At 34.9% G+C, this 21,027-nt stretch overlaps 1 protein-coding gene across 11 annotated transcripts in view; it reads right to left on the reverse strand.

Moving 5' to 3' along the window:
• Nucleotides 1-9,175: 9,175 nt before the first annotated feature.
• The window catches only part of LOC115065952 (uncharacterized), a 456,818-nt gene continuing 444,966 nt past the window's right edge, over nt 9,176-21,027 (reverse strand). For 7 of the 11 annotated variants that reach the window (XM_049459696.1, XM_049459703.1, XM_049459700.1 and 4 more), the window contains exons 6-8: nt 10,020-10,212; nt 9,786-9,965; nt 9,176-9,704 (exon numbers count right to left, since the gene is read on the reverse strand). In XM_049459696.1, the coding sequence (XP_049315653.1) occupies nt 10,141-10,212 (72 nt within the window). In that variant the 3' untranslated portion in view covers nt 9,176-9,704; nt 9,786-9,965; nt 10,020-10,140. Of the gene's footprint in view, nt 9,705-9,785; nt 15,405-21,027 lie in introns of all 11 variants that reach the window. The other 4 variants (XM_049459708.1, XM_049459704.1, XM_049459706.1 and 1 more) reach the window with 2 other exon arrangements.

Here is a 21,027-nt window from a genome sequence, read left to right on the forward strand (position 1 = left end):
TATTTTTTTGTATTATAGTAACTAATCATAATTTAAAGATAAAAAATACTTTTATATCGTTTTATAATAAAAAATATTTTTTCAACAATTGACTACTTAAATTATTTACGTTTTTATTTCATTAATATTGAATCTAATAATATATTTTATTTTTTAATATTTAATATTTCTTTTTTTAATTATTTAATTGGTTTAAGTATGATGTAAGAAAATTTAAAAAGTAATTTAATATAAAGTAAAACTTGTTAATACACGTTAAACAAATTATGTTCTTTAATTGCAATAAATTTTAAAACATATTACAATATATTACAACTTTTTAAAGCTAATAATGATATAACGTGGTAAGGCTCCAAAATAATTTTAAGTGGGGGGAATACATTTATTTTTGTCTTATACACACAGAACTGAACTCACGCCTTTCTCTTTCTGGCAAGAGTCTTATGCGCAGCTGTAATTGTACATTCTTCTCTGCCGTACATGAAAAAAGATATAGCGCTTGCAGTCACACTTTATGTTTACAAGAAATTATTGAATTTTTAGATCGTGTCAATCATTAGCTTTGCCACGATTTAGAAAATCAATCATATATCGTTCAATTCGTAATAAAATTCTGAATATTTACATATTTAATTTTTAAATAAAAAGAATGAGGGTAAATCACTACATCCGCTTACCTGTTTACACCTGGTTGACACGTATTGTTGCCTAAAAAAAGGTAGTCAAACATTGTATGGCATTTTCTATATACTTTTTTTCTTTGATTGAGATTAAATTTATAAAGGAAAATACTGACGGTAACCAAGGAAAAAATGAAATTAATTAATTTTTAATTAGAAATAGTCTTGCTAAGATATAGACTGTCAATCATTTCTCATTGGATTAATCAATAAGTTTTATTATTAAAAATATTATTTTATCACGGAAAAGAATGAGGGGTGTTGTTCTTAAACCGGATCTTAGACTAAAATAGGTACAGAGAGGACTACGAAGAACTGAGAACGACGGGCCGATAAAAAATTATAAAAGAGTAAAACACAAGAGCGAACGGTATTTTCGAATCACCCCCTTGCAAAATATTCATGTAGCAAACATAAAAAGATCAGATTAGATAAAGTAGGGATGGAAAATGAAGATGATAGGTTAAGCACAATAGTACACAATGGCGATGCATTTGAAAGTGTTAATTCACGAGTTAACACATTAAATACAATATATCGTATATATTATACATCCGAAAAGCTAGCAAGTTTGGTAGAGGAAATCATTGTAGAAACATACAAGTAACAAACAATCATATGGTCGTCAACAGCTGAGATCACCTGATCGAATTGCAGTATAGGCGCGTTAGCAATATTTTTTGGGGTTTAGGCCTGCTTTCACACATATAAAATATATATAAAAATACTAAATAAAATTCTTTGTAATAATTTAAACAAAAAAAGATAGATTCTTCAAATATAAAATAGAAAATATTTACCAATATTTTGATACAATAAATAAAATTTTAATCAAAACTAGGTAAATTTAATCTTTACGAATTTTTTTAATCGAAATATATTTGAAAATTTAACAAAAACGTACTCAAGATAATAAATTGGATAGCATAACACGGCAACACACTAGTGCCTTTTCTAAGGCATTTGGCCGTTTTAGTAGTAGAATATTGTATTTAGGAAGCCCTAACGAACTGCCTGGGCGTTTGCCCTGAGTCTTCCTTCATTCTATTGCATTCTTAATGTAATTTTTGTCATTCTACGAGCTTTCGCCTGTGTATGTATGGGTGAAAATGATAGGATTTGTTACTTGTAGGTTTATACAATGGAGGAAATGGAAGAAAACATAAGACAAGCAGACATAATTACAAAGCACCGCTTTTTAACAAAATTAAAGTAATTAAAGCAAAAACTAGATCGATTACTCCCAAGGAAGAGGGAAGAAAGAAGAGAGGTGTAAGCAGTTTTGGAGGGACAATGTACTCGTATCAATGAGCAGATTATCGTAAATGAGCATTTTAACGATTCAATTAATTTAATGAAAGCAATAGTAAAAAATGACAGCAGTCAATTACAATGATAAAATGAATAAATTAAGACATGTTGAAGGAAAGACACATGAAATTCAAAATAACATAGCCGCCGCTAAAAACAATTTATTACATCCGGGGATGTTAACAAAAGAGGAAATAGATATTTTCGACATAGATTCTTATAAGCTGAAACTAGCCAAAGTAGGAGTAGTAACTTTCAAGAATGAAACATTTGTGTTCGCCATTGAAATACCAAAAAGATATTTTTCTACAGATTTGAAATTAATTACACCAATGCCGAACAGGAATAATTTAGAATTTAGATGAGGAAATAGTAATGTTAGAATCTAGACATTATCAATACAAAGTTAATACATTGTTAAGAAAATTAAAATTAAGTGAAAATTGTATTTTTAATGATAATTGTATATTTAAGTATAATAATAAAAATTATATGCATGAGTTGTCTGATGATACTCTGCTAATTAAAAATGCCAATAATAATGAAATGATCCAAAACTCTGATAAGCGAAAATTTACACTTCCAAAAAAATTATATAATTTTGGTAACTGTAGAATCGAAATAAAAAATAAATCATATGAAAATTGCAAAAAAGAATTTTGACAAATATATACAGTGGCGGACAAAAGTCTACATACACCCCCTGTTTTCTTCGATGTGAGAGTACAAAAAGTTTTTAGAAAAATGTATTTATACAGTTTTATTCTAATATTTATTATAATAGCAATTAACTAAAAAAATCCATTATTTAACATAAAACAACAAATTTATGGAAGAAAAACTCAAAAATTGCTTTGACAAAAGTCTACATACAGTTCGAATCTCATACATTGTTATATTAACAGTAAGGTAACGTTAGCCTTTTTCTTTTATTTCAATATGTTTATTGTTTGATATTTATTGAATTTAGTTGTGGTTTAAACACTTCAATAGCTATAATGGCTCCGCGAAATGAAATATCAATTGATGTAAGAAATTTGGTAATAAAACAAAGAAAAGAAAACAATCATATGATCAAATTTCTAAAATTTTAAACTTGAGTCGAGCAACAGTACAGACAATTCTAAAAAACTTTAAAAATAATGGTTCCAACGAAAATAAACCGCGCAGTGGACCCCCAAAAAAACAATCTCGTAGATACGTCAGCCTGATTCTCAACGAAGTAGACCAAAATCCAAAAGTAAATGCTCCAAATATAGCCGAACGCATAGCGAGTACGTCACAAATGAGTATCCAACCAAGAACAATAAAAAAAACTCTAAACGATAACGGATTCCACAGTAGAACACCACGGAAGAAACCTTTTATTTCTGAAAAAATCGGAAAATTCGTTTAAAGTTCGCCAAAAAACACAAAGAAAAGGAAATGGATTTTTGGAAAAAAGTTTCATTTACAGATGATTCTAAATTCACTCTTTTTGGTAGTGATGAAAGTGCTAAAATTTGATGGAAAACTAACGCCACGCTTGAACCGAAGAACGTAGTATCAATTGTGAAGCTCGGTGGCGGCAGCGTAATGGTTTGGGGAGTTGTTGCGGCCTCTGGAGTTAGAAATTCGGACTTTATTGAAGGTGAAATGGACGGTTATAAGTATAAGTCTCTCTTGGAACATAATTTGAAGCTTTTGGTGGATAATTTAGGGCTCGGTTCCGGTTGGACATTTCAACAAGATAACGATCCGATGCATGTGGCGCAAATTGTTAAGGAGTGGTTGCCTTATTATACTCCCAGGCAATTAAATACACCGCCTCAAAGCCAAAATTGGAGTATTATTGAACATGTCTGGGAGATTTTGGAGCGTAGAATTAGAAAGCACCAAATTTCTAGCTCTGCTATACTCAAAGAGCGCATATTGGAATATTGGAACAGCATTACATCTGCAGCGTTGACAAATTTAGCAGAATCAATGCCACGGCGTCTTCAAGCAGTTATAGATACCAATGGGGACCCAACTAAATACTAAAACGTCTTAATAACTAGCATTTTTTACAGTTTTTCGCACTGAACTAAGATATTTTTGTACTGTATGTAGACTTTTGTCAACACAATATTAAAGTTTTTATTCCATAAATTTGTAGTTTTATATTAATTAATGGATTTTTTAAGTTTGTTGTTATTAGAAAGAAGATTAGAATAAAACTGTATCAACACATTTTTCTAAAAAGTTTTTGTACTCTCACATCGAAGAAAACAGGGGGCGTATGTAGACTGTAGTCCGCCACTGTATATCCTGCACTAGGTCCTGTTGGTATGTAGGTTCTGGTGTTGGCAGTGATGGGACTTCATTTTCGGCTGTGTTGAAGTAGTGGCTGTAGGGAGAGGCTTACATATATCATTTAGCCAATACCATTCCAAAGATATGGAATTTTTTGTCCCTCTACCACCCTTAACAGGTATGGCACAGTCATGGTATGAATGAACAAACATTTTTTGCACATTATTAAAGGTGAATATTTTCCGCGTTGTGTCACATACTTTTCAGTCTTTCTTAGCGTGAAGAACACATGGAAAATTTTAATTGTTTGACAAAAAATTATGTAAAATATTATTATTTAAACAAGTGGATCGTGAAAAAATGTCTATATTGTAGCACGAACATTTTCTTTGACTTCAAAAATTTCATCGATTTATCTGTATCAATTTATGAGAAAATAGTTTTACAATTTTATAGTGCTCTAAATTTCAAACTTCAAAACCATAACAAAAAATATAATTTTGATGAAATATTTATATGACGGGTTTTGCGTCTTATCCCCTTTCTAATGAACTACTAATTTTCAAAATCGATGATTTTGCGAAATTTTCATGGATCACTTGACGTGGTTTGACCCAGAATATACAATTATACGAGAGAGTGATATACAAGTTAAAGCTTTCGATGATCGATGGAAAAGTGTTAAGCGTAGTTGCTGATTTATCTTAACGAAGATCTGACCTTTGTAACGCTACGCACAAAATAATGAATGACCTAGATGTCATTTGCAATTTGCCCAGATACAGTGACTTACTCAAATTCGGACTATCTTCTTACTTTATTAGTGGATTTACCAATGGAAGGTTCTGGCAATGCTAATAGTGGGAATACGGAATAATTACACATTGTGTGCACATTGTGCACTGCACAAACAACCGGAGTGAACCGGGAATTAAATAAAAGGGTTTCAATGATTCTTCGCTATATGGCTTCTGGATATACCAAAAACATTTATAGATTTTGCAAATATGCTTTCGAAACTGCGCGGATTTTTTTCAATAGAATATCCGTGGTTCTGCATGCCTTCCTCAATACACAAGGTAACGGGTGATTTTTTTGAGGTTAGGATTTTCATGCATTAGTATTTGACAGATCACGTGGGATTTCAGACATGGTGTCAAAGAGAAAGATGCTCAGTATGCTTTGACATTTCATCATGAATAGACTTACTAACGAGCAACGCTTGCAAATCATTGAATTTTATTACCAAAATCAGTGTTCGGTTCGAAATGTGTTTCGCGCTTTACGTCCGATTTATGGTCTACATAATCGACCAAGTGAGCAAACAATTAATGCGATTGTGACCAAGTTTCGCACTCAGTTTACTTTATTGGACATTAAACCAACCACACGAATGCGTACAGTGCGTACAGAAGAGAATATTGCGTCTGTTTCTGAGAGTGTGGCTGAAGACCGTGAAATGTCGATTCGTCGCCGTTCGCAGCAATTGGGTTTGTGTTATTCGACCACATGGAAGATTTTACGCAAAGATCTTGGTGTAAAACCGTATAAAATACAGCTCGTGCAAGAACTGAAGCCGAACAATCTGCCACAACGTCGAATTTTCAGTGAATGGGCCCTAGAAAAGTTGGCAGAAAATCCGCTTTTTTATCGACAAATTTTGTTCAGCGATGAGGCTCATTTCTGGTTGAATGGCTACGTAAATAAGCAAAATTGCCGCATTTGGGGTGAAGAGCAACCAGAAGCCGTTCAAGAACTGCCCATGCATCCCGAAAAATGCACTGTTTGGTGTGGTTTGTACGCTGGTGGAATCATTGGACCGTATTTTTTCAAAGATGCTGTTGGACGCAACGTTACGGTGAATGGCGATCGCTATCGTTCGATGCTAACAAACTTTTTGTTGCCAAAAATGGAAGAACTGAACTTGGTTGACATGTGGTTTCAACAAGATGGCGCTACATGCCACACAGCTCGCGATTCTATGGCCATTTTGAGGGAAAACTTCGGACAACAATTCATCTCAAGAAATGGACCCGTAAGTTGGCCACCAAGATCATGCGATTTAACGCCTTTAGACTATTTTTTGTGGGGCTACGTCAAGTCTAAAGTCTACAGAAATAAGCCAGCAACTATTCCAGCTTTGGAAGACAACATTTCCGAAGAAATTCGGGCTATTCCGGCCGAAATGCTCGAAAAAGTTGCCCAAAATTGGACTTTCCGAATGGACCACCTAAGACGCAGCCGCGGTCAACATTTAAATGAAATTATCTTCAAAAAGTAAATGTCATGAACCAATCTAACGTTTCAAATAAAGAACCGATGAGATTTTGCAAATTTTATGCGTTTTTTTTTTTAAAAAAGTTATCAAGCTCTTAAAAAATCACCCTTTATTTTTACTTATTGTTAGTATCTTCAAATCAAGTAATAAAAGGTTAAGCAAATTCCATCCTGAAACTAGATTTAATTCCTTTTCTTAAACTAGATTGGTCAAATCTATGCAGCGTGGAGACTGCTGACTTTCCATTACACGAAAAATATTCGACTTTTTACATCTTGCAGCACATTTAGAAAACGGACAGCGTGTTTATTGTAATGAGAATACATTTAAACCCTAGACGTGCTTTGTTAGTCGATTCGACTAACAATTATCGTGTTTTGCAAACAGTAGCAAAATAACGATGGCCATCCTCCAAAACAACACTGAGTGAATTTTTCAGTCAGAGCGATCCTTTCGCAATGATATTAGTTTACCCTGAGGTTCCCCGTTATTATACATGGAACACCTCAAGAAAAGAATGGCATTGTCGTGTACAAGGTATACCTGTTCAAAATCATCTTGAGATTAAATCATCGGACGCTCTTTGTCGTGTCTGTGTATGTCACTATATCGTATTCAATGTTCAGGAAGGTCAAAATTATGGAGAAGCATCTGAAGCTCGGTGAAAATGATAACCAATGGGACAAAACTATAAATGAATCTTTAAAATGTCAATCACCAGATAAAATAAGGCAACTTTAAGCAACTTTTATCTTCTTGCGGTTTTGCTAATCTTCAAACACATTGGGACAAGTACAAAGAATAAAGGGAGGAAGATAGTTTACTATACATGAATGGTAGAAAGTGCATCCAGATATAACTTTCACAAATACATACACCCTGTCCAGAAAGTATCGGGAACTCTTTATTTAAATCTTCCGCTTATATGGAAGACAGGTAAACTTTTTTTTAATACGTTGGTACAACTGTCCTTAATTATGATGTCAAAAATTAGCGCGATCTCTCAATAAGTGTGTTTATGTGTGTGTGTCAGTAATCAAAACTGGATTAATGCGCCAGTGTTGGCACCAACAAATGAAGTGATTGATAGAAGGAATACCGAAATTTTTAAAGAAGTGCAAGAAGAGATCAAAGAGTATTTGACAATGGACACAATCGTAGAATCAGAATTAAGTACATCATATCTTGTAGAGCTTTTAAATTCATTTGAAATATCGGGTGTACCGTCACCCAAACTTAAATTGAAACTAATAGCGGGATTCTGTAACCAGTCTCTATTTGTGACTAGTTACTATTCACTAAACAGTCTCTGCGTTAGTCTCAAAATATTGACTTAAATTTGAGACCTGATAGTTAGCAGGTCACAAACAAAAAATAACTCTTGCTGCCATTTTGAATATACTGAATAGAGATCATCATAGATATTAATCGATTGTCGTTGTTGCGCCAAGCGACATCTTTTGTAAATCTAAATCTAAATTAAAAAAAAATAAATTAAGCATATAATTATATAATTATGAAATTGAATTTATAAATATTGATTTGTACAAAATAGCATACTTACCTTAATAATACATTTATATTACCTTCATTTATTACTTACCTTAATTCTATTACAATATTTAACGAAAGATAATTACTTACCCCTTGTATTTACATTACCACTAGCTTAAGCCGTATGTTTCAGATACAAAGAAGGGGTTAGATAAATAAATAAAAATAAATATAAATAAATAAATAAATTTTCTCTTAAAGATTTTGCACGAAATTTGGGATCAAGGGCACAATCGGCGCAATCGATTGTACCCATATTGGGATTGTTTCACCCTCAAGCACAGACGCCACTACTCCTCTCTCACTTTTCATGCACCGGAAAGGATTTTACAGCCTTAATGTAGAAGCAGTACGTAATGTTCTATTTTATACAAACTATTTATCAATCTTTCTATTAATACATATGTATATATCTGCATTTTTGGCAGGTTTGTGATCATCGACTTCTGTTCACCGCTGTCAATGCGAGATATCCCGGGTCTTGCCATGATTCTGGTATTTGGACCACATCCCCAACACGTATGCACAAGTATCTATAACACGCAAAGTGATTCGTGGTTGTTAGGTGACCAAGGATATCCATTGGAGCCATGGCTGTTAACTCCAGTCGCTGAACCTTCAAATGTAAGGGAAGTGCGTTACAATAAGTTGCACGCCAAAGCACGTAATACCATTGAGAGAGCCTTTGGTGTTTTGAAGTCACGATTCCGGTGCCTCTCAAAACACCACATTCTTCATTACATCCCTGAAAAAACGTCTTTGATTATTTACGCGTGTACAATTCTTCACAACATTTTACTGAAGCATGGTGTGACTGCAGACCTTGGTTTCGAAGAAGTTTAAGAAGAATCACAAGACACCGAAATTGTTTTCGAAACCTCCAATTTTAAGGAGGGTGCTAGAGTAAGAGAACGTTTTATCATGTCTTTATAATATACATATATATGTACATATTTCCAGTGGCGTTATGTACTATAAATATATATACATATTATATATACATACATATATGTAAATTACTTACTGTCTCTGTACATTTTACTTCCTCTAAGAATGAATAAAATGGCATCTACATATGTATGTTTAAATAATTCATTTTATTTTATTACATTTATTAAATAATTTATTTTATTTTATTTTATTTATTTAATTTTTTTTATGTTTTTACATTTTTACTTCATTTTTTTTTTTACATTTTTAGCAGCGAGGTTAGTGCTTGTGTCATTTGGGTCAGCACCCCTGTCATCTGCACATTTTGCTCTACAATTTTCCTTTGTAGAGCAATGGCCTCCTCCTCTCGTTTTTCTCGATCCTCCATTTTTTTTAGCTCTGTCCCAAGCATCTTCGCTGCAGTCAATTTTTCAGAAAGGATGTAAGAAAGCGATGGCATAAGAGAAGATAAGATGGGAGGAGATAAGGAAGAAGATGGAGGTGATGGTGAGGAAGAAAAATGAGGTGATGGCGAGGAAAAAAAAATTTATAGACAGAGCAGGAGAAGCTGGAGCAGGCGATGTGACTGCTGGTGAGGGTGCTGGAGCAGGCGATGCGACTGTTGGTGTTGGCGAGGAAGCTGGAGCTTGAGCTGTATTTAAATACAACGGCAAAACCTGTAAGTATAAAACGGACCAATTATTGCCTCATGTAATAATAAAATATATAGTCCGACAAATATTAAATTAAAATATTACCTGGTGACCCAAAGTCGCAACATCCGGCAATCCATCCACCGCTACTGCCCCAAAAGTTGTAATTGCTTGCTCCTCGAATTCAGTCATTCCATTTATCGGAGGGCCTCCACCAGTCGCTTGCGCATGTGCCTTCAGTTTGCGCGCTCGCGATCGCTACTGATGTTTCCATTGCATCAATGGCTATGGAAACATATTTTAATAATTTGAAACGTACACAAGCATTTATGAACTTACCTCCCTCCACTTGGCTGCCGACCGAGTTGGACCTCTTAAGGCATTTAAATTATCTGCTAACTTCGACCAAAGAATTCGCAGCCCTTGAGGGTTGGTCGGAGTTAGCTTCCTCCGTTGCAACTCAGGATGCTGCTTGCAAAACATTATTTAATGTTGCAGCTGCTCCTGAGTTGTCCTTTCCGTTTTTGTACGCCTAGGAATATATGAAATTATTGAATATATATATATTTAAAATTTGCAAAATTACTTACACAAATGATTATCCATTTGTGTGTCAATTTGTGTTTGCCTATTTTTATTAAAACAGCTGTTTGACAGCAAAAAACTTTTTACCTCATGTGGTGATTTTTTTAAGCTTTTTTCTTATGAGGTTTGAGCAAGAATAGCCTCACAAAATATGCCTCACAAGAAATGTTTCAAATTTTTCCTCTCAACTCAGTTGAGAGGTTTTTTCAGAATAGGGCTGTTGGGCTAAGCAATTCCAAGAACGGAATAATTGAAGCATTGTATTAAAAACCTTGAAATCGAACGGACGTGCCTTTTTCATTATCGAAATATTTTGCTATCATGACAGGCAAAACAAGTGCAAGTCAAAAAAGTCTTGCGGTATTTTCGCTAGTTGGCGCTGAAAGCGCGTAGTTCTAGTTACAGTAGAAACTCGTTTATCCGGCCCTCAGTTATACGGATTCGCGATTATCCGGACTACCAATCGCGACCAATTTATATGTACCTACGTAGAAATTATGGAATCATGAACGTGTCGGAACTTGCGTATTCCGCTCGCGCAGATGGGGTCGTTGCCGCTGCCCCGCGCGTTTCATTATTGTTTTAGTTCATTTGCAATTGTGACTCCGCTCTGACGTGCGTGTCACGTCTACATATTTAAACCTGCCAACGCTATATGACTTTATGTAAAATGTCAGCTAAAACAGGGTTGCAATTATATTTTTCCATGACATTGCACGCAAACATACATGGTTTTTGGTCTGACATATTTTACAGCCCTTGCAAATAATTTTCTGCGTGTGTTTGTTGTTGTGCCGGTGCACCGAGAGGAAATATATGCAATTCTTGCACCGTGCAAGGGGTTTGCAAGAGCGAGAGAATACCCCTAGAGTGATACTGTGAGTCTACTACAACTGAAACGAATTCGTGATATAGCAGCAATGAAGAGAAAAAGTTGCTTACGTCAAATGACAATTACCAAATATTTTAAACCAAATTAAACTTATTACCTACCTACTTATTTCATGATTACCAAATGCAAATTACCAAATACATACATATTGTAGACAAATTATTCGTACATACGTACCTAAATATTTTATTGTATTTCATGATTAATGCTGCAGTTTAGTATTACGTATGTAGTGTAATCTAAGAAAATATGTACATACATACATAAGTAAGTGTTCATTTCTTAATAAACATTGATTTTCGTTGCAGGATATGAATATCTATTTGTTTTTCTTCATACATTCGATTATCCGGATTTTCGATTATCCGAATGCCTATCGACAACAATTAGTCCGGTTAATCGAGTTTCTACTGTATTTTATACATTTTTGGAAAACTCATTTCACGCGCTAACACGTGTTTGATTGATTGTCGTTTCTTTTAAGTCGTTCGTGAGTTATAGCGTCGCAAACATGGAGCAAAATAAAGAGAAATACGGCATATTTTACAGTACTACTACGATAAAGGCAAAAATGCATCTCAAGCCGCCAATAAAATTTGTGCATTTTATGGACCCGATACAGTTTCCATTTCCACCGCACAACGATGGTTTCAACGTTTTCGTTCTGGTGTAGAGGTATAGCATGACCCGATGTAACGAATAAAACTAGAACTACGCGCTTTCAGCGCCAACTAGCGGAAATACCGCAAGACTTTTTTGACGACCCAAAAACCCAGAAACTGTAATTCTTAATTTTTCTAAATTTGTTTCATCAAAATCGGACAAGTGGTTCGCGAGTTATGTTAAACTACGTTTTTGCCAAAATATTACAACTAAGCGAAAAAACATCAAGATAAGGAAAAAATTAAAAAGGTCATAAAAAAAGTGACACATACGAACGCCAAACCCTTTGATGGTTTTACTATACTACCTATACTATAGTACCATCACCCTGATTTGGAATTTCTCACCCCCCAGATTAGCTGTTGTACTGTGTAATACATTTATATTACCTTCATTTATTACTTACCTTAATTCTATTACAATATTTAACGAAAGATAATTACTTACCCCTTGCATTTACATTGCCACTAGCTTAAGCCGTTAGTTTTAAGATTTTGGCTAAGCAATTCCAAGAACGGAATAATTGAATCTCCAAAACGCTTGAGATTTTTCAGTCGTTCTTTTATATGCAAAAAGGTTAAAAATAAACCATTTTTCCATAAATTTTGTAATTATTATGAAACAAAGTCAACATATATTTTTATTTTTATTGATAATGATGTAGTCAAAAATGTTATAGAAAATTTAATATTTGTTATCGACATATTTATATTCCTTCAATTGCAAAAACATCTCTGAATAATGAAATGTAATAGGTTTTGTGACTGTCACTTACAGAATAGCAAAATCGTCTCAAGTCTCAAAAATTGTCTCTAACTCAAAATCTCAAATTTAGAGACTTGAGACTGTATCACAGTACAGAATCGCACGGTAAATGTACCAATAATGCTTCTCCGTAATCGAGATGCTCCGAGGTTGTTATGTAGTAGAATAAGGCTTCGGTTTACAAAATTGACACAAAATATTGTTGAAGCCACTATAATAACAGGTGTTGGTACCAATTAAATTTTAACTTTTGTAAATTGCCCTGGACGGGCAAAGATTTAATGTTCTTTGATATTTATAGAAAGGATTCGGGGCGAAAGATGCCGTGGGTAAGGCTACTACATGTAAAAATGATGATGATGATGAGGTGAGTTGAATTCCGATTGAATTTCTGTACGACCGTGAAAGCTGTGAATTGAATAAAGACTGATATTGATAAAACTTGGTGCCACTTATCCCACAGCATCACCAGAAGTTCGTTGTTGGATGGGCTAAGCCGAAAATTAAGATACAAAACTTTAATTTGAGACAGTGAATCGCAGTAGGAACGGCGATCTGCGGTGTGAATAGTTTTAAAAGTGGGCATAAACACTTTCAATAAAATTAATGTACATATCTCACAAATCACTGAAGCTATATTGAAATATTTTCGGCACGCACCTTGCAAACAGTGAACCTTCAGTGGACTGATGCAATGGGATGAACTGCTTTTATATATTATAACTGCTTGATAGATGGCAATCCTAATTAATATTTCAAAATGTTTTGAGATTATTGGTACTAAAGAAATATATGACCTTTAGTACGTTTTGTAACTGATACACTTCAGCTGTAATTAGATCAAGTCGTGGTGCTGTCTTAACTTTAAGTTTCAAGAATGATTTGTTTGCGAGTTTATTTCTTAAATATGGATTGAGGAATTTTATTCGAACCTGTTGTACATTGTTGAGCACAATTTTGAAAATATAGGGTAATCGTTCTGAAGGATTCGTGGGGTAATGATGGGGACTTGTAAAGTATGATCTTTTTCCGTCGAGATATAACTTCACATTTCAATTACCTACTCAGAGTAGTTGTTCTTCATAGTCGGACAATAGAACATCCATTTCATTGTCATCGATTGAAGAATTCAGATCGCCTTATGTACCAATGCACTGTCACAGCCGTTCAGCAGGCTGAACAAGCGTTCCTCCCATTAATTCAGTATGATGTAGGTATCAGCTGCTAAACAACCTCTTTGTGTCCTTCACGAGTATCCCCTGTTCTGTTGATCTTACCAAAAACCAATAATTTCGCTTGCAGTTTTACGTAAGAAGCACACTTAACAAAATTTTAAGAAACGCAGGCGAAATTGCTAACAAATCGTCCACGCGCAAATTGTCTGCAAAAAGAATGAGGCAAGGTAAAGAAGCCCAGGTGGAGCAGGCGTTAATGATATGGTTTATTCAACTGAGATCCTCTGGAGCAGTAATCTCTTCAAACTTAACGCTGGAAAAAACCAAGCAGCTTGCAGTGAAGCTAAAAAAGATTTTACGTCAACGCAAGGATGGCTCTGGCAATTACAGAAGCACAATGGCATTCAGCTAAGAAATATTCACGGCGAAGAACGCTTCACTGATAAGGAAAATGCAGAAATATTTCTGAGCACAACTCTTTTACATATTACAGCGAACTATGATCAGGGGAATATTTTTAATGCAGACGAAAGTGCATTGTTCTTTGAAGCATTGCCGCAAAAAACGCTTACACATAAGGGACAAACAGTAAAAGGGTTCAAGACCTCTAAGGACCGACTAACGCTCATTTTTATTTGCAATGCCACAGGAGATTTTAAGGAAGTCATTGTATCAATTCAAAACTGTTTCAAAAAGGTAAGTTCGTTATAATTTCACAATTTTTGCTTATTATATGTATTCATTAATGTTTTTTTTTATTATTTTTTTAACAGGCAAAATTTATAACAACACTCTTCTTCTTCTTCTTTACAGGCGTAGACACCGCTTACGCGATTATAGCCGAGTCAACAACAGCGCGCCAGTCGTTTCTTCTCTTCGCTACGTGGCGCCAATTGGATACTCCAAGCGAGGCCAGGTCCTTCTCCACTTTGTTCTCCCAAAGGAGTGGAGGTCTTCCTCTTCCTCTGCTTCCCACGGCGGGTACTGCGTCGAATACTTTCAGAGCTGGAGTGTTTTCATCCATCCGGACAACATGACCTAGCCAGCGTAGCCGCTGTCTTTTAATTCGCTGAACTATGTCAATGTCGTCGTATATCTCGTACAGTTCATCGTTCCATTGAATGCGATATTCGCCGTGGCCAATGCGCAAAGGACCATTAATCTTTCGCAGAACCTTTCTCTCGAAAACTCGCAACGTCGACGCATCGGTTATTGTCATCGTCCAAGCTCTGTCCTCTGTACCATATAGCAGGACGGGAATTATGAGCGACTTATAGAGTTTGGCTTATGTTCGTCGAGAGAAGACTTTACTTTTCAATTGCCTACTCAGTCCGAAGTAGCACCACTACACTCCTTGATCAGCAATTTGAAGATACAAGCGCTGAAGTAGAAAAAATAGTTAAGAGCCTGGCAGGTGCTAATACACAAAGCTCATTTGAAGCATATCTTCTATGTGATGACGACATTGCGTGCTATGGCAATTGGACTGATGAGGAAATTGTCAGTTCCATTGTTGATACAGAAGCAAATCCACTGCAAATTGATAACGACGGGTCTGAAGATGAAGAGGAGACTGAGAAAGTGCTAAAAACACCGTCACTTGCGGAAGTTCTGTATTGCATTCACAGCCTCAGAGCCCACTTTCTGCCAAAAAATAAATACATTGCTGAATTAGAAAGCATGAAAGGAGACATTCTCCGTTCTCCAATCTAAAATATCAATTTTTTTTAATGTAATTTTTTAAAATAATGTAATTTTTTAAGACTTCGTTCTGTGCAAAATTTTTTCAAGCATGGGCGACAAAAATCTCATTTTGATGTTTTGTTTTTTATATGAATTTTACTTTCGTTTTTTCTTTTCACTATGTAGTGATGAATACATATACTGAAGTACTTTTAAAAAGTGTCTATTAAATATTTACATATTTGTAGCTTAAAAAAGTAGTTGTTTCATATGTGAACTTTTATATAAGCCTCAAAAGGTACCTAAAGGGGGATTTTTATATAAGCCCCAAAAGTGCTATTAACCGGAGTTTTCATATAAGACTTCCCCGCATAAAGTGTTCCAATTTTGAGCATTTCGCTCGGCTCTTATATCCGAAAAATACTGTAAACATTTTTTCAATAAAATGCGAATATGGCAAACCAGGTTTTGCGAAGAATCATGAAAATTGTTTCTTGAAGGAAATTCAAAGTAATCGTTAAATTCATCCTAAATTAGTTAAAATCATTATTATGAAGTATATTTCATTTTGAAATGTTGTATAAAACTTACCAATCATCAGCAGCATTCCTTAAATCGCAATGAAAATATTTATGTTACTACACACATACATACTTACATATTACGCACAAAGTTTTTTTTCTTTGCTTATTCTCTCTTGCTCTTCTAATGTGGGTTGTTCACAAAAAGCTGTTAAAATTACTTGAAGAAATAATGTTTTTTTTTTGAACAATTACTTAAGAGCTGAATGCGGACCTTAAAGGTTGGTACGCAGCTCTCAAGTAATTGCTCAAGAACAAAAATACATTATTTCTCAAGTAATTTTGACAGCTGGTTACGCATTGTGAATGATCCACACTAGAAGAGCAAGAGAGAATAAACAAAGTAAACAAACTTTGTGCGTATGTATGTATGTATGTATGTGTATGGTAACACAAATATTTTCATTGAGATTTAAGGAATGTTGTTGACGATTGGTTGGTTTTATACAACATTTCAAAATAGAACATACTTTATAATAATGATTTCAACTAATTTAGGATGAATTTGACGATTACTTCGAATTTCCTGCAAGAAACAATTGTTGATTTGATGTTTCTTTGCAAAACCAGGTTTGCCATATTCACATTTTATTGAAAAAAAGTATTAAAAATTAGTACTAGATTTCTTGAGAGCTGCGTACTAGCACAAGTAAGTTTATCGCAGGAACGTTTCTGGACCGTTTCTTAAGCGTTTTTTATATGAAGTTTTTACGTTTCTTGAGAGCTGCGTACTAAGCTTAACAAGCAAACAAAGACATTCATTTTTTTGAGCCACCCTACTGCAGTTCATTAGGAGGGCGACTAGACGCATACCCCATGATATATAAATTTTATCAATTGAGGAGAGTTACGAGTTACGCTTGAAAAAAGACGAAAACACTCCAGCTCCGAAAGTATTCTACGCAATACTCGCCGTGGAAGACCTCCACTTCGTTGGAAAGACCAGGTGAAGACCAGGTGGACCTGGCTTCGCTTGGAATTTCCAATTGGCCCAACGACAGGTCTTGATAAAAATATATCCAATTGAATTGTACTAGTTGTATCGATGAATGAGTTTGGCCTACTATTTTTCCTGTTTCCCTTAACGTTTTGGTTTTATCATGTGTTTTCTTTCACTGGTACCAATTTGCCTTGCCTTTCATTATTTAACTCTTTCAGTCGTGGTGGTTAGTGTCAATAACCACCTCTTTCCGATTTTGCCATCTACGACAATCGCGTGAATTATTATGTACCTTTTTTGACAAGGTGCGACCGGTTAGCGGCATATTCGATGAATGACAGTTCATTTGTTTTCATTTGAAAATTGCGCTAACGTACATTTTTTCTTGTGTTTGAAAAAAAATATCTTTGAAGCGGGTAAGTAACGTGTTTCTTTAATGTTTTGTATTCAACTTATTCTCCTATATCTATTTCATATGTATGTGTATGAAACTATCATTAATTTTTTATTTTCAATGTGTATTAACGACGAAAATATAGTGGTTAGTAAACTAACCACCGTGACTGCTGCAGGTTTATAGGTTTAATCTACATATGAGTTAGGCATGTAAGTATTCATGTATTTTTATATTTATTTCAGTATGTCGCGCAAGCTAGATATTCCTTCAGATAGCGAGAGTATTTGTAGCGATGAGGATACAGAAGATCAGCCAAATCCGCTGGTGTTAGGCGATTCGATTGGAGAAGTTCAAATTACTGATTATGACAACTTTGATTCCGATGATGACATCCCTCTGTCTAACTTAGTACTTCGGAATCCTGAATCTACAGAGTCTAACACTATAAACTCAAACAGACCGGCTGCAATGGATCCAAAATGAAAGAAGAATTATAGAATGGACGTACCTGGTGAATTTACTGAAAATGTGTGAATATCCGATCAAATTCTTAGCATGGAGAATGTGCAACCTCTTCTACTATTTTGCCTTTTTAGGACAGAGCATTTACAAGATATTTTATGCTTTCAATCTAATCTTTACGCTACTCAATCAGGAAAGCTTTATACACCCACCACTACAGGAGAGCTTGATGTTTTTATTGCTTTGAACTTGGTAATAGGTACAAAGAAATTGCCGAGCTACAGAGATTACTGGTCATCAGCACCTGATTTGCATGACGGCTATGTACTGAGGTCCATGAGCTTCAATAGATTCAGTTGGCTTTTGAATTACTTACATGTAAATGACAATAGCCTAATGCCCAATAGAAAATGCCCAGATTTTGACAAAGTTTATAAAATTAGACCACTACTGGACGTCATGCGAACTAATTTAAAAAAAAACTACAAACCATCAGAAAAAGTTGCGATTTATGAAAGGCATATCATTTATCATAGGCAGGAACTATCTGAAACAATACATGCCGAAAAAACCTACTAAACGAGGGTACAATTTTGGATGAGGTGTGCATGGTCAGGTTATTGCCTAGATTTTGATGTTTACACGGGAAGACAGGGTGCTAGCGTTGAAACTGACTTAGGTGGTAAAGTTGTAAGAAATTTTTGCGAAATTTGAAACACAAAAATCATAAAGTCTATTTTGACGATTACTTCAACTGTAACCATTTGCAAGTTAAATTACGAGAAGATAATATTTTCGCCTGTGGAACTGTGAACTCAAATAGAAAGTTCTTAACAACGCTAAAAGAAGACAAGCATTTGCAAAGACAGAACATGATTACCGGATGAGTGACACAAAAATATGTTTTTTGAAATGGAAAGATAAGAGATCAGTTTTCATGTTATCAAATTATCATGACCCTAAGGATGTCGGAAAAGTTACCCGCCGAGAGCGTGATGCTACCAGTATTGAAGTATCATGTCCGGAATCAGTGAAAGATTACAATGCGAATATGAACTTCGTTGATAAATTCGATCAACTGAAAAAAAGTTATGCTGTTGATAGAAAATCCCACAAGTGGTGGCACAGGATTTTCTTTCATTTTCTTGATTATAGTATTGTCAATGCTTTTTTAATTTATAAAGAACTCTTCACGCAGGGATCTATGCCTTTTGACTTTGAAAGCAGCGTATACTAGGGTCCCTCAGCATATGTCAGAGACAAACGAAGGCCCGAATCAGTGAAAAGCAACCGCAATTCTACAGCTTCTTCTACAGGCCCTGCATTTATAAAACGTCACAAGCCAACAGTCCCTTCAGAAATTCGTCTTGAATCCAGTCGCCATCAACCTGAAAGAAGGCCATCAAGAAGATGCTGTCTATGCAGCACTAAAATATTTCCAGCCCGTACTGTATGGCAGTGTGGTACATGCAAAGTGCCTCTTTGTCTACGCAAGGGAAAAGCTTGTTTTTTCAGATTTTCATGAAAAAAATGGACCTTAGTTTCATTCCGGAGAATTTCATTATATCATATAATATTAATAAACAATATAAGTAACTCATAATTGTTTTGTTTCTATCAATAGTCACGGTGGTTAGTGCCACTAACCACCTCATACCTCGAAAACCTTCATACGTAGATTTTTTTCATACTTTCAGTGATATTTTAGCTGTAGATAATGCCAAAACAATAATCGAAACATTCATCATATTCTTAATCTAAAAGCGTGACTGAAAGCGTTAAGTTTATTTCTTAGTCACTTGAAACAAACTACGGTAAAATTGCACAAGTTATCAGGAAAAAACCAAACTAACGGAACTCGTGCATTGCTGATGTGCTGCTGTACGCAGACTTTTTCGTGTATTTCACTTCGTGATGGCAAGTGTATAAATGTGTATATTAAAGGAAACTAGGATATTAAAAGAAATAGGATACTTAGTAATCACAATCTCTTTTTATCATTCAACCAAATAACCAAATATTCTCCTGTTACTAAAACTTTTTTCAATAACTTTAAAAAATTGTTAACGTTTTTTACGGTGTCACAAAATTCGACGAAATCTTGATTAGATAATAATCAAATTTAGTATTTTATTAATTTATGTTGAAGGTCATAAATTCAATTATTTTTGTACTCTTGCAAACAGTTGCTCAGAGCATTATAGTTTTGTTCACCTAACTGTTGTACGTATCACCTTAAATTAATCGAGATAGATATAGGGTTATATATACATATGTACATATACAAATGATCAGGATGAAGAGAAAAGTTGAAATACGGTAGATTGTCTGTATGTCCGCCCGTCCGTCCGTCCGTGAAGGCTCTAACTTGAGTAAAAATTAAGATCTTGATTTAACTTCGTATACAGGTTCCGTAGCACAAAAAGAACTCGCCCACAAACCACCATTAACCGAAAACCTATAAATGCCATAACTTTGCATTAAATTGAGATATAGAACTGTAATTTGACACAGGGAATCGCAATAATATCGGCTATAATCGCGTAAGCGGTGTCTACGCCAGTAAAGAAAAAGAAGATCGCAGTAGTAAGGGGCACCTGTGGATAAATTTTTTTGTAAAAGGTGGCGTGACCCCGCCCCCTAATATGATTAATGTGCATATCTCCTAAACCCCTTAAGCTACAACCACCAAATTTGCTCAGCATAAATATATCACAAACTACTACCTATGGCTGAAAATCATATGAAAATCTCGCTCACTGCCCATATAACGGTACTGTTTAAAAGTAATAAAAATGCAATAAATCAATAACTGAATGCGCCAGAAACGAAAAATTTTGCTGCCTGGATAGTAGGACAAGGCGTTATAAAAGCCGGGGTAAAAATCGGACAATGGGGGTGGCACCACCCACTTTATGATGTAATCCCATATCTCGGAACCCGATTGACCGATTCCGTCAAAATTTGGAACGTGTCCTTTCATATTCCTATGTCACTCTGTGAAAGTGAGTGAAATCGAACAACAACCACGCCTACCAACCATAAAGCACAATTTTAAATTCCACTTGATTCGTTCAGTTTCCAGTACACAAATCAAGAAGAAATTAATATAATGGGATTAAACTTTGCACGAATAATGCCTTTGGTATATGCCACTTTATGACAAAAAATTGTTCAAATCCAACCAAAACTGTTCAAGACCCT

The sequence above is a fragment of the Bactrocera dorsalis genome, chromosome 6, assembly GCF_023373825.1.
Source record: "Bactrocera dorsalis isolate Fly_Bdor chromosome 6, ASM2337382v1, whole genome shotgun sequence".
NCBI lineage: Eukaryota > Metazoa > Arthropoda > Insecta > Diptera > Tephritidae > Bactrocera > Bactrocera dorsalis.